Below are 15,114 nucleotides of genomic sequence, written 5' to 3'. Positions count from 1 at the left end.
GTCCGAAATTTGTTTCACGATTTTTGATTTATGACAACTGATAACAGACTACTAATTGAACACATCAATTCAGTCCAGGCTTTGCCAAGTGCTTTAGATGTCATCATCAAATCATCGAGGGGCCCACAGATATTGCTTTTCCCGTTTAGGGTAAAATGAACTGATAAACTTCGACTCATATGTTTGTACTATTTACTCATCAAATCACACACAACAATACGTTTTATAACATCAAGTTACTGATGCGTTTACGTATTATCAATGTAAAACTGACTCGTAAACAACAACTATATGTCTTCGTTTCAAGAATATAAGATGTTATCATCTCAAAAATTACTCGTGATAAAATCCATGAAGTAATTCTTTGAGCGTGGGTTTATCCAATACTTAAAATTTCCATTTTCAAGTACTCATGAACATTGTAGCAAAACCATTGCTATGTCTAAAACTCATATACAATCCAGTTCACGACAGTCTTAATTCGCTACTTACTTCCAAATGTACGAGCGACTGTGGAGTTTCGAATAACCCAGTTATTCGGGAAGTAAAACATGCGAAGTGAAACACAATAATAACCTAATTAAATATGGTCTCAAACAATTGAATATAAATAAAACACTTATTATTAAATCACCATATTAATTAGACTTTATTAATTGTATAATGTTTCGATTAATCAACTAGACACTTGAATTAAACATTAGTCATGTCATGTTCTACACATGCATACTATGTTTCTCTATGGTCCTTCCTTTGTAAACAGATCAATTGGATATAACTCCAATGATGCTCATTTCACAATTCCAAATCCTTATTACAAGAGTAAGAATTCCAAATTCTTGTCACCACTAAATATGTTAGAGTCCAACCTTACATGCAACATCCTTTTGTGATGACATGGTGTCAAAGTCACCGAGACTTAGCCAACGATGTCACAAAATGCTCCATTGAAACTTTGTTACTTAAAACAATTTCATGGTAATGAAGTATCAAATTCAAAGTACACTCCTTGAACATCCTTCTTGCATTAAAGTTTCTAACTCAAATGTAGATTTCAACAACTAACTCCCATTATGGAAACATTTCCATATTCCAATATGACAATCCATTCTGATAAAGAATCATCTCAATCTAAAACATGTCAATATGGTCCTTCCAAATACTATACTCCCAACTGTCCACAAGCAACCAATCTTCAGCGAACTTCAGATTGTCCTCGACAATTGTTTAACAACTTAAGTCATATCCAGCTCTAGTCCTTTTCCCTCTAAATGCCCTAAGCATTTGGAAAATCAAAACAAGTAAATATTATAGCATATGTAATCAATCCTATATTTGAAGCATATGGGATTCGATACATAATGTCTCACACAAAGACATGATACTAGATCAGTCTCTTGCTATAGTATTTCCATATATTGATTTTCCTATGTTGAATCACTTCAACACGATATTCATATATGTTCATGACTAAGTTCTATTAACACTTCAATCTAAACTTTTAGATTTGAAATGAAGTATAAGTGCCTTCTCCCTTAAATCTTTCTATAGTGAAACAACTTGAAAATTTTCAACCTTTGTTTCCTACGAATAGAATTGCCTACTTGTAACACTCAGCATAACAATTATGCTCCCACTAGCTTTGACATGTACCCAGAAATCAACTGGACTTCTAGAAATCAATACTGTTGACTTTCTTACCAATGTACGGATTTCTGATACGTGATGCTTTGATAAGTCTTCATCTAGACTTCTCTAGCTCATAAACCTTCATCGGATAGCATATGTGTGTGTTTAAACCCTTTCAGAACTTATAGCAATAAGTCCTGAACGTTTAAACTATTTCTTCCATTTCTCACAATTCGAACTATGAAAAGGGATGCCGTAATCATACATGAATTTGAGAACACAGTTGTCACAACTGCTAAACATAATGATATTAATCAAATCTAAAATCTACTAGCAAAAATGTTTCCTCATAGTCATTTTCATGAAATAGAGCGAAACCTTTTTGCCACCTAGATTTATGTGTTCCTATCCATGTGAATCTTATCAGTTCCAACCTACAATCATAAGAAAAGGTTGAGGACAAAACCAAAATCAATTTTAGGTTTCCTTTCATGGACCGAACTTTACTTATTCTTAATTTCTTGCCTTTTGGTAGCACAAGGGCCTACCAGTGCTTCCAAATTGCCAAGCAGCTTACTCCCATTGACCAATGTACTATCATTAACCAATGTGCTCTGCCTCTTGTAGTCAAATGAGAACTATAGAACTCACATGCATAGTCAACTCAACTGGAAGGTGCATAGAAACAATAATGTGTCAAAACGATAGATTATTAACCTCAGGTCGTGTGCTAGTGATAACTAACAGGTTTATTCTTGATTGACTCCTGAAACTATTCAAGATCATTAAGACTCCCACTGAATCCTTGACATATACGTTTCTCTGTTAAGTAACATTCCTCGACAAACAAATATTTAAGAGTTAGTGTGGATTCTTATCAAGAAAACACTTCATCAGATTGGTCTCAGTTTATCATAACTACCAATTTTCAATGTGTTAAAGTAAGAAAACATTTCTACTCCACATTTAATGAGGTGTTATAAACCTACTTAGTTTGAAATAAGCTTCGAGATACGATTCGAAGTTTCTAGAGTGTGACTCTAAAACTTGGTTTGATGTGAAGTATGATTCATTTCTAGATTAAACCATTTCAACAATATCTGATTCCTCTTCTTAGTTGAAACAATTTTACCAAGACTGCCTTAGAGGATCAATTGTGACTTGGTTTCATAATCATTAAGATTATCACAAAATACTATACTAAGATAATCTCCTTTCTTTTCATAATGGAGAAAACTTTATCTTTTTGCCTAACAGATTCTTCATATTCGTTCTGCTATTCTTTGAAACTTTTCAAATAATAAAAATTACACTTATTCTTATAAGCATAGCCATATTTACTGAACCAATAGTAAATCATGACGAATAAACTTATCGTCCTTTGTGGTGGATCTGACTAGTGCACATCAATGTGTACTAGATCCTTTAGTCTTTCACTTCACTCACATAAACATGTGAACAAGGAATTAGTCTTAATCTCCCAAAGATCAAGATTCTCATACATCACACAATTCGAATTGTATGACTCCAAGTTTCTATCCAATTGAAACTCGAGTGATGAGAATTCCTTTTCACTTGGTCAATTATGAAATTACCACAAACGATATAGTTAAGAATCAAATCCATTTTCAACATTGCTAATAATAGAAATATAACCCCCAATTTTCATACATACCATTGCAAGGAAATATAAAGTAAATAAGATAAAACGAAAAATTTACTTCATTGATAACTTGGGGAAAATTTTGTCCTTACAATGCAAATATATATGAAAACTATGTATCTATACATATTTCCCAAGCAATCTATTAATCTATCATAACTCTAAGCAGCAGCTCAAAAATCTGATCATCGAACTATGCGACCGAAATCCATATCTCACGATCAGATTCAACTTACTTTTCTTAAGCTTCCTTCTCTCTCTTAGATCCTGCAAAAAACATCAAAATGTGATTATCACATCATTTATTAAGAATCTATGAATAGGAACTTAATGGAGTTAGATAGCAGATGTACCTGAAGCAGAGTCATACAACTTTACTTCACTATCTCTAAGATCTTTCAGGTAATCTGGGCAGTTTCACATCCAATGTCTCTTTAATTGGAAATAGAAACAAATGGACTTTCTAGGAATGACACATGGGACTATCTCAGAATTGGCCTTTTTCTTTACCATATGGTCAAACGGTTTGACCTTGGTTGGTCCCTTTCCATTGGGAAGAGAAACCTTTTCTGGACTACCAATGTTTCCATTGTTAAGGTCCATGGAAATTTGGGAGATTGATCCTTCAAACACATTTGCTTGACCATTGCACTTTAGCATTTCTGCTTCAGCAGCAATTAGCAAATATGTCAGATCAATAAGGGTCATGTCGTTGTCATTCATATAGTAGTCCTTAACAAACTGACTATATGACTCAGGAAGCGAGTGAAGAACCAAGTCAACAACCAGCTCCTTTGGGAAAACGACACCCAACATTCCCAATCTTTCAAGGCGTGACTTCATTTTAAGAACATGTGTACACACATAATTTCCATCTAAGTGTTTACTTTCCAATAGGGCTTGAGTAATCTTGAACTTTTCAATTTGACGAAAACGTGGGTTGGGGAGAATCACTGGAGGAGGTGGAGGAAGAGTTGGAGAAGTATGACTTCCAGTTCCACCATTTGAAGAAAGGAAGATTCTTTCACCTTAATCAACTTGTGGAAGATCATCTTCAGAAAGAAAAGGATAACCATTTCCAAGAAGACCATAGTTGTCTGAACTTGACATCTATAAAGGAAGAAAAGAATTCAAGTTAGTTGATTTATTTATTCCTTAATTATTAACCCAAAATTTAAATTAAGGCTAGGATCCATATTTTCGATTCGAATTCTGAAGAGGGATGCCGTAATCAAATTCAAATCTATTTTAGGTAGGTAAACATTTACTAGTTTCAATCGAATGAAACTCCTAGACATTTGAGATTCATTGAACTATTCAATGGAATGTTTAATCTCGATTATGCTCTCACTTTGTGACTGGGACGCCGAGGATCACAAACGAGATGTGAATAACCATGAAAATTAGCTTGGTATTCTCGATGTCATTTATCACCTAATCAATGTGTCAGTTAACCACACACGCTCCATGGACTCAACGATAATTTACGAGAAACCCATTGTCAACAATATTGGTCCCATATTAGTGTGTCGGTTAACCATACACACTCCACTAACGACCAATAAGGTGCAATGTGCAATTTCATGGGTTAGCATCAAATTCACATTTTTTCTAAAGTAACTAAAAATGGGATTTTAGAAAAATGGTTTAGTAACTTTATAATTCATTATATTTTTAATGAATGAGAGTTTAGTGTCCTATCCTACCCGTTCGGCTAACGACCCTCCACTAGTCAGAGTGTGGTGGGTAAGAATGGATACCTAATGGCGGTCATTTTATAAGCAGTTTCTTTAAACACCCCTTATAGACCAGCTTCGCGAATGAGGCCTACTAACGGTAAGATTGACTTTCTCTTATATATATATATATATATATATATATATATATATATATATATATATATATATATATATATATATATATATATATATATATATATAAATTAAACTTTTAATTTATATAGTATAATGGTGTATTTTAAACATTTAAAATACTAAGGTTTAATCCTTTAATAAATTAAACTTTTAATTTATTAAATTTAAACCATTTTATGGATTTATTAATTGTCTTTTAATTAAACACTTAATTAATTTATTAATAAAATCCATGAGGGTGTATTTTAAACTATTCAAAAATACTAGGGTTCTAAAATTTAAGATTTTAAAATTAAACTATTTAATTAAATTTTAAATTATAAAATCAAAAGGTGTATCTTTGAAAATTTTCAAAATACCAGGTTAAATTTTAAATTGACAAAATAATTTTATCTTAATCCAAAATTTAACAAAATCCTTTAATTATGATAAGGATATCATATTACCTTTCAGAAAATTCAATTTTAGGTAATAAAAACAAATTAAGGTAATCCTAATCTAATCAAGATCTAAAAATCGAAAAATCAGGCATCTGACGAGTCAACTCGTCGAGTTCTGGGCAGTGAACTCGTCGAGTCCTATGAGGAACTCGTCGAGTTCTATGAACAAATTGACGAATATGTTCCCTCCTCCTTTGGACAATTCACATATGCATCACATTCAACTGAAAACATCCTAGTTTCTGATACCACTGATGGGTTTTGAGCATAACTACAACCTATGTGTACATGCAACCCTAATTGCTTTGGATTTAAGTTTTTCACTAGTTGAACATGCAAATTGAATACCAAAGCAATAAACCCTAGATCTAGCATACAATTTCGAAAAATCATATAACAAAAGGGTTTTGATGTTTACCTTACTTGTTATGTAGCAATAACAAGAAACCTTGTAGATCATTGACTCTTGAAAGCTTAGTGCCTCAAATGTTTCACCTCTAATGGTTCACAAACACCCTATGCAAGAGGATGAGAGGAGAGAGGATGTAATACTCTAAGAATTTTGATTCTCCTATGGGTAATCAAGAGTGGCCGAAAATTCCAAGGCAATCCCTATATATATGTTGTAGGTTGCTTAGTCCAAAAGCTAGGGTTTTCAATTGAAACCCTAATTTCCTGTTTTAGGCCTAAGCAGCCCATGGACTCCTTACTGACAAGCCTTGGACGAAAACTTATAGGGCCACCCTATAATTTTCGTCCACTCATATCCAAGGAGTCCAAGAGCCCAGTTTCACAACTATCAATGATTTGCAAAACAGCCCCTGCACTTTTAATTAATTCATTTAATCCCAAATTTAATTCTACATTAATTTTTGATTAAATATTAATTAAATAATATGATTTCTAATTAATATATTATTTTCATAATACATTAATAAATCAATTATATCAATTTATTATTCTAAATAATAAATTCAACCTCTCTCTCCAAAAGTGATCTGTCAAGTTGTATGAGTGAAGGCAACCCAAAAGGATCTTGCTACTATCAAATCAAGTACATACCAATTATAGTTATGGGCTTAGACATCTAATCCAACACTTTTGGACCTTGGTGAGTGTCCAAGACCCAATCTTTTCCTTGCTAAGTTGCTAGATCTTTAGATTTTATCCCTTTTTGTCATGTCTTGATGGGTTTGAGTGGTGAGATCTCATAAAGCTTGCAACTTTATGAATCTCCAGACCATTTGGAGTATTTGGTGCTTTGGATCTAAAGTAGGAATGAGTTTTGGTGTCATGCATGGAATTTTGGTCATTAACCCTTGCTTTGACCTAATAGGAGTTAAAGACATACAGTGGGCATGCATGTCTGAAAAGCACGAATTTTTATGTTAGTAATGGTGTTGGGAACCCTTTTGGAATTGTTAGACAAAATACCTTCAAGATTATGTACTTAATGATTAAGCCATGTTGTGTTTTTGCCTTTTTTGGACCTAGGAGTTGAGATCTTTATCTCTCGGAGAGTCTTAAGGGATAAAGTTGGAAACTTTATCCATTTAGACCATAGAATGGACCAGATCTGAGCTTTGGAGCCCTTAGAATTGAAGAAAATGACTTAACCCATTAAGTTGTCAGAAATCTAGTGCCCACGACGTGGCCTTAGGTCGCTACGACGTGGCGCCTGAGCAAGAGTCGTATGTTTTTCGTTTCGCTACCACGACGTGGCGACTAGCTAAAGGATGACCTTTGACTTTTAACTGTTGATCGTTTACTTTGACCAAGTTTGACTTTATTTTATTTGGGGTATTTTGATTAGTAGATTGAGACTTGGTCCCTGTGTGTTGGACATGTGACCTGTAGAGCCAGTGGTTGGAGCAGTGATTAGTTCAAGTATCGTTCAGATTGTGAGGTGAGTTTTCCTCATTGTACTTGTGGGTCGAAGGCGCTAATGCTGACCCACTAGATTATGTATCCACTGCAAGAAAAATGATTTACGGTCACACTTTTTAAGGCCTAAAAGTGTGACTGTATCCTACCGCCATACTTACTTTTTTTCGTCAAAAGTGTGACCGTATGTTGTGACACCATAGGTGTCTTACTACCACATTGAAATTTACCATTTAAGTGTCACTATAATTACCTTTTAGTCACATATAACGTGAGACGAGTTAGTGTTAACCATGGTTATTTTATATTTGATGTGGCTATTGTTTACCCTTTAGTCACATTTATTTTTGTGAAAGTGAAGTATGATGTCATTTATTCACATAAACAAAACCTTTATAGAAAATAATGTGACCATTGGTTGGGTATTAGTGATACATAATTGTGAAAAGAATCGTTGAATATTACTTATAGCAACACTGTATTCTAAATAATGTGGCAATTTGGTACAATTTAGTGATATTCATTTATGGTAAAGTGTGACATCTAAAATCATTTAGTCACATCAACAAATAACATAACGAAAACAAATGTGACCATTGTTTGCTTTTCGTCATACATATTTGTTAAAACCATCGTTGAATGGTACATATAGCCACGCCTTTTTCTAAATCATGTGGCTATTAGTTACCCTTTAGTGATATTTATTTGCTCTATATTGTGACATATGATACCATTTAGCCACATAAACAAAACTCATAAAGAATTGAATGTGACCATTGGTTGCTTTTGGCAACACTTTATTGTTAAAACCATCATTGAATACTACGAATAACAACACCTTTGTCTAACTCATGTAACTATTAGTTACCCTTTAGTGACATTTATTTACGTTATACTGTGACATATGATATCATTTAGCCACATAAAGAAAACTCATAAAAAATTGAATGTGACCATTGGTTGCTTTTGGCGACAGTTTATTGTTAAAACCGTCGTTGAATAGTATGTATAGCAACAAATTTTTCTAACTCATGTGGCTATTAGTTACCCTTTAGTGACATTTATTTATGTTATACTGTGACGCATGATATCATTTAGCCACATAAAGAAAATTCATGAAAAATTGAATGTGACCATTGGTTGCTTTTGGCGACACTTTATTGTTAAAGCCATCGTTGTATATTATTTATAGCAACACATTGTTTCTAAGTGTTGTGTCTATTTGTTACCTTTAGTCACATAAAGAAAATCAAAAAGAAAAAAATGTGACCATTGGTTGCTTTTGGAGACATATAATTGTTAAAACTATCACATTTTATCTAATTGGTGTGACTATTTGTTACCCTAATCCAAAAAACTATAATTATACTTTTAAACCAAAAAGAAACGCAATTTTACTGTTAAACCAATCATTCACCAAAATAAGACTATTCGACGCATGCCACTTTGCGCATGTAAGGACAATAATTACTTAAACTTTTAATACGTACATATTATCATACAGTGTATACAAGTATCCAACACATAGTAGATCTTATTCTCATTTTCTTGCTTTAACTTTGATAAATGGATCACAACACATCACAAATCAAGTGTGCAATGATGGATAGATTGGTTGTTGATGACAAGTATAAAGAGAAAGAAGAGGCAAAGAATATAAAAGTAGAGAACGAGAATGTGTTGGAGACTAGAAGAATATCGAAGTAGAGAACGAGCATGTATTGGAGACTAGGAATAATGAATGCAAGTAATGAGTGTCAGAGGGGTGGATTGGGTGGGATTGGGCGCTCGTTCCCTTGATAAAATCGAAGTGTATGGTGTTAAAAATGTTTTGTAGACCAAATATATGTCCAACCATGGCTACATAATGGTTCTTTCAAGCAAAAATGATGTTTTCAACCTTCTTTGCTTCAAATTTCTACGCATAACATGTTTGTATTGTACATCTATTCAAATTGAAAATTGTTATATTTGACTTTTATAGCATCTAACTTTAGTTTATTCATTTGAAAATACAATGCTAAGTGTTAAAATTTATTTCCTTTTGTATTGCGATAAATACAATATATATGTGTCCCTTGAAATATAACATGTAATGGAACAAATTGTTAAAAGAAATTATTCACTGTTGTAATTTTGTAATGTGCATGGCAAGTTATATAATATATACAAATTGAAAATTTGGTCCCTATGGTTTGTCAAAAATTGGGACTGTGGTCCGAAATGTTTTTGGAGTTGCATCACTGATCCAAAATAAGGTTTTTGTTGCATTTTTGGTCAATTTCATAATTGAATGTGTTTGAAATGACATTTTTCCCTTTCTATTTGTTTTTTCCATTTCATTTTATTTACTTTACTATTTGTTTAATTAAAATAGAATAAAAAACAAAATACAAACTCACCCACCTACATCGAACCTTCTTCCCTACTTTTGAATTGAACAAGTCTCTTCTATCACCTTAAAACCCTAACTAATCCCCAAATCCCCCCCCCCCCCAATGTTCTTTACCAAATCTTCTTCTTCGATCGCTTGTTCAACATGTCGTCTATATCTGGAAAATTCTATCATGTTCTTCATAAATTCATCTTGAAACACCAATTACAAACCCTCACTAAAACCCATAGCAAAATATTTAATCAATTCGGCGTCGTCTCACGCCTCGATGAATCAGTCGCTCCGGCCAACCCTAGCTTCTCTAAAGATGGTGTAGCTACCAAAGATATCCATATCGATCAATTGGACCTCTAACCCTCCGAATCTTTCTCCCTAATTCAGTACTTGTCAAATCCATGGGTTAAAGCAGGGAGATGGGGTTATGGTGGTTACTCGCCAGCTCTAGTTCATAATTTACATAAATTACCGGTGGTTTTGCAGTTTAACGGAGGTGGATTTGTGACTAAGAGTAATGTTTCGTTGACTAAAGATATGTTTTGTCAGAGGATCGCCAAGGACTATGATATGATTATGGTTGCGGTTATGTACAGGCAAAGGCGGACGCATGATTTTACAGTAGGGGTTGCACGGTAGTAGAAAAAATAAAAATTTTGAAAATTGTCGAAAACTTTCCAATGCGGCCGAAAAAGTTAGGGGTTGCCGGTGCCACTGTGGACCACCCCTAGGTCCGCCCTTGTATACAGGCTTGCACCAGAGAGTAAGTATTTGCGACGTTTGAGGACTACATTAAGTTGGTTAGCTAAGCAGGCGAATTTGGCCGAGTGTAGGATCTCAGGTCGCGTTGACCTTAGGAGCACATAGATCGTTGATGATTTTGGTTCTTCCATGATCCAGTCTTGGATTGTTGATCATGTCGATCTTTCCTGTGGGTAGTGGGGGTGGAGTTATGATTTTTCAACAAGTGGTGATGGTTGTGGCTTTGAGGTTTTTACAGCCGGTTGATGTGATGGTGGTGAGAGGAGATAGATAGATGGAGACGAACAACGTGTTAAAGAGGTGGTGGTGTGGCAAGATAGTAAGGGTGGGTGGAATTATTATTTTTTATTTTCTTATAAATATAAAATGAAAAAGAAAAAAGGTAAAGACGTAATTATTATTTTTTATTTTTTGAACTAGTGCAACTTCAAAATATTTTTGGCTAAAGTCTCAAATTTTGACAAACTATGACCAAATTTAAGATTTTATGTATGTAGCTCTAGTTTCTTAACTAAAAATAAATAAATAATTGTTTTTAGAAAAAATAACAATTTGGGCGATCTAACAAAATCAAAAAAATATCTAATATTGGGTAAGATAACCACGCTGGCATCTAGATACTTCAATCCTGTCTGGAATCCAGATGGTGCACTTTCCCCTTGCACTTTACCCTTTTTTCCCCTCGAAAATATCTACCCCAGTTTCCAATCATCCACACGTGACCTGATCAAATTTCTCCAATCTCTGAATCCTACCCCAAAAATTGTTATCCAGGGCGTTTAATTCGTTGAAATCGGTTCAATTTGCTTACCAATTTATTGCTATGGGAGAGGAAGTCAGAATTACCGACTTCGATGTCAGCGGTGGAGATGACGACGACCGAGTTTCGGAGTGGGAGGCTGGGTTGCCGAACGTCGACGACTTGCCGTCGTTATCACAGTTGCTGATATCGGCGGAGATGGCATCGGCTTTCAGCATCACACCGGGGCCTCACCGGAGTATGATTGAGGTTGACCGCGCTTCTCGTAACACAGTTTCAAGTCTTCAATGGCAATCGCAACAAAATCAGGTGAATAAACTTACTGATTTTAAGTCGTTTAGTGATGATAGAGAGGAAGAAATGGTTGTGGAAGGCGATGAGACCGTCGATCTGACTCCAAACGGTTCCGATTCAAGGAAATTACGGAGAGTTGATAGCGGTGGAGCTGGAGAGGAAGCTGACTCCGCTTTGCGAGCCGATGATTCTTCCACCAAGTCGTTGAAACGGATTCGTTTGGTTTGGACGCCGCAACTGCACAAGCGATTTGTGGAGGTTGTTGCGCATTTAGGCGTGAAGAACGCTGTTCCTAAAACGATTATGCAAATGATGAACGTTGAAGGATTGACCAGAGAGAACGTCGCCAGTCATTTACAGAAATATAGGCTTTATGTAAAACGGATGCACGGATCATCTAACGAAGGGCCATCTTCTTCCGATCCTTTGTTCGCTTCCGCTACTGTTCCCAAGAGTTTTCACGATTCCGGTGGCAATGGCGGCGTTGGAAATAGAAATGGTCACTCTCATGTTCCCATTCCAATGCCATACCCACAGCAGATGGTGCCTTTGGCCTACCCACCACCGCAGATGGTGCCCAATCGATCAGGTGGTGGCGGAAGTGCATATCATCAGGGTTTCGCCCCTCATTCACATCCGTATAATATGATGATGCAACCAAGAGACTGGTCTGGAAACAATTTTGGTTCAGTTTCACCATTTCACCAAAGTAGAACTCCTAATGATAACTAGAAATTCTATCCCCGATTTTGGATAATTATCCAAGCAAATAGAGGTGAGATTCTCGTTTTATTTTGTACATAAAAATTGGGTCAATTCACTTGCTTTGTTTACCTTTTTCTTCACTTATCTGATTCATAATTCAAGAAATCAATCTGTAGGTAGAAAATATCAACTTTGATAGATGAACACATCATTAAAACTTGTTGGTTATAATTATACTTATACACCAACAACACTCTTAGATTAAAAACTTTCAGAGTAACTTGTCAATAACATTAGCAATTATTAGCTACTAAGGCTGTGATTCTGTGAACTTTAAATATAGATTTATTGGTAGACTTGTGCCTGTTAGGTGGAAGACTTGCAAAATCTTTTGAAGAGGAAGAGATGGTGTAAATCTGATTTGGGGTTAAGTCATGAACGTGATCTAAACTCTCCGGTTGCATTGAAGAAGAAGACAACAGTTGCTGCCACATGATTGCCAAGGACTGTTTGGTAATTTCCTTAGTCCTAACCCAATATCCTACTCGATTGCCCTCGCACCGGTTTCAAAATTCGCGACCATTGGTGTTCTGTGATTTACCTCTTATTGTACCTCTTATTGTACCTCTTATTGGACGGGTGTGGCTTGGGACCATTAAGTGTACAATTTATCTTCTTATTTTAAATATAAACTCAATAACTATGAGAATTGCTGTCAATTATAATTGTAATTTTTGGTAGATTGAGTTATATGGTTATAAACTTTGATTATTCCATTAGTAGTTATTCCCTTTTTTTTTTTTTCTTCTTCTGTAAGAGAGGAAAGAAACTTTAGTGGTTGATATTACCCCAATTTGTCAAAGGCTTTGGGTTGTTATTCTCTTTCACGCTAAGCTAGTTACTCAAGCTTGTAGGGAATTTAATTTTGTTGCCACGTATCCCCTGTTATAATAAAAGACTCTTCTTATTGCCACTTGGCATCTTTCCAGCAATTTTTTTAAAAGTAAATTGCCTAATATGCCCTTCAGCTTTTAAAACGCACGACTTTATCTACTCATCCGTTATTCCCCGAATAACACATCATCTGCTCCAATTTCGCCTTCTGGATTTTGGAAACCAGATACCCATTCAAATTTAAATTAAAAATTGATAGGTTACAATAAAATGAGGAATTTAACTCATATTTTTCCTACACTAACTGAAGTTTTATAACCCTAGAAGTAGTTCTTCTACACTTTTTCTTGACAAAGATAGTGGTTTATGGGAACATAGAATCGTTGCCTAAGCTTTGAAGAACACCAAACAAATTCCTGATTTCAAACCCCTCGCCCTCTCTCAACCCGAAGGCTTCCAAGATTCCACTGTTGCTGCCAAGATTTCAAACGATTTAACCATCACATATGCAACAATCAGACACAGCTAAGTAAGATTAATCACACTCTCCCTCTTTCTCCTACAAAACCGTCGTTTTTACTCTTTTCAATTTCTGTTATTGCTCTTCCCCCACTGATGTCGCATTTCTCTCTCCATGTTGCTCTTTTTGGCTGTGTTTTTCTCCTAAACCCAAAGATTTGGGGTTGATTTGAATTCAGTACTTGAGGCTTGCTATCAGAAGCATTCTTTTGTTTTTCTTGAACACATGTTATATTTCAAGGAACTAATTTTTATTCGGAAACACAAAAAATTAGTTTTCTTGAACACACGAGGTATAATTACACATATCTTATCATTTAGGCATCTGTTTAATTATAGTTCTGTAAGAAACGCTTCTCCTTGGTATGATATGGATTCCTATCATAGATTTCTGTTTTATGGATTTAATAAGTTTTTTTAATCATTTTTCAGCCGATAGGGTTGTATGGATGCACAACTAATGCATTGTTATTACTTATTAGCTACACATTTGTTTCTCCTTATCTACATGACTACATCATTGATTCTTGCTGGAAAAGAAGGTAACAAAGTAAATGCATCATTGAATGTTTATTTTCTTGCATTTGATTACACTTTGAATTCTTTTTAATATGCAATGGTGAAGGGGGAGTCAAAGTAAGAATTGGTTTTACCATCTATATTCGCTTCTGGAAAGCATCCCAACTATGTTTCAAAATAATAAAACAACTGATTCAGCTCTTGGTTCACCTCTCAACATCTTCCTTCTTGCCTCTAGCCATTTACTTCTTGCAATCGTGTAATATGCCCTTTCCTTATATCCCCTTCTTTTTGGTAACAGAATCAACACCTATGCAACAAGAATCTCGAATTTGTAGAACCCATGTATTAATTTCACAATTCCCTTTCAATATATGCCCTTCATTTAGGCCAGGACTCCAAATCATAGGCTTAATTTTGGTTCTGCACGTCTAGTTTTCATTTATACTGTAGGTAATGTACAATGGTGTTGATTTCAAGTTGTGATGTATAGCTTCACAAGCAGAACTTTTTATGCTCACAGATGGATGCTCAGGTGGCTGAAATAGTGTCTTATCGTTAAGGCTAACAACAACCCTTATGAAAATTTACCTAATCATGTAATTTTTTTTATTAAAATTACGATGCCTTAAGTTTTTGTTCAAGAACAAGCATACCCACATGTATACACCTCTCCTGTATAACATTTCATCTCAGTCATCTTTGTTTACTTCAATATGTTTCCCAAACCAAAAAAAAAAAAAAAAAAAAGTTTTCAGCTATCTGTTTTTAGGTTGGTATCG

General features: G+C 34.8%; 1 protein-coding gene and 1 pseudogene across 2 annotated transcripts; both read left to right on the top strand.

Moving 5' to 3' along the window:
* Positions 1-10,029: 10,029 nt before the first annotated feature.
* On the top strand, positions 10,030-10,818 carry LOC145130859 (putative carboxylesterase 16 pseudogene; annotated as a pseudogene).
* A 440-nt stretch (positions 10,819-11,258) lies between these two features.
* LOC145128607 (transcription factor PCL1-like) lies at positions 11,259-13,171 on the top strand. Of its 2 annotated transcripts, none has more exons than XM_079063425.1 (2): positions 11,259-12,470; positions 12,771-13,171. In XM_079063425.1, the coding sequence occupies exon 1, from the start codon at positions 11,465-11,467 to the stop codon at positions 12,425-12,427; it is 963 nt and encodes a 320-aa protein (XP_078919551.1). In that variant the 5' UTR covers positions 11,259-11,464; the 3' UTR covers positions 12,428-12,470; positions 12,771-13,171. The 2 variants fall into 2 exon arrangements, with proteins under 2 accessions (XP_078919551.1, XP_078919552.1); XM_079063426.1 differs by having other exon boundaries at positions 12,756-13,171.
* The last annotated feature ends 1,943 nt before the right edge of the window (positions 13,172-15,114 follow it).

The sequence above is a fragment of the Lactuca virosa genome, chromosome 8 (genome assembly GCF_052849685.1).
Source record: "Lactuca virosa cultivar CGN04683 chromosome 8, Lactuca_virosa_CGN04683_v6, whole genome shotgun sequence".
NCBI lineage: Eukaryota > Viridiplantae > Streptophyta > Magnoliopsida > Asterales > Asteraceae > Lactuca > Lactuca virosa.
Note: the sequence above shows the minus strand (reverse complement) of the source record. Positions and strands in the feature narration are given on the sequence as shown.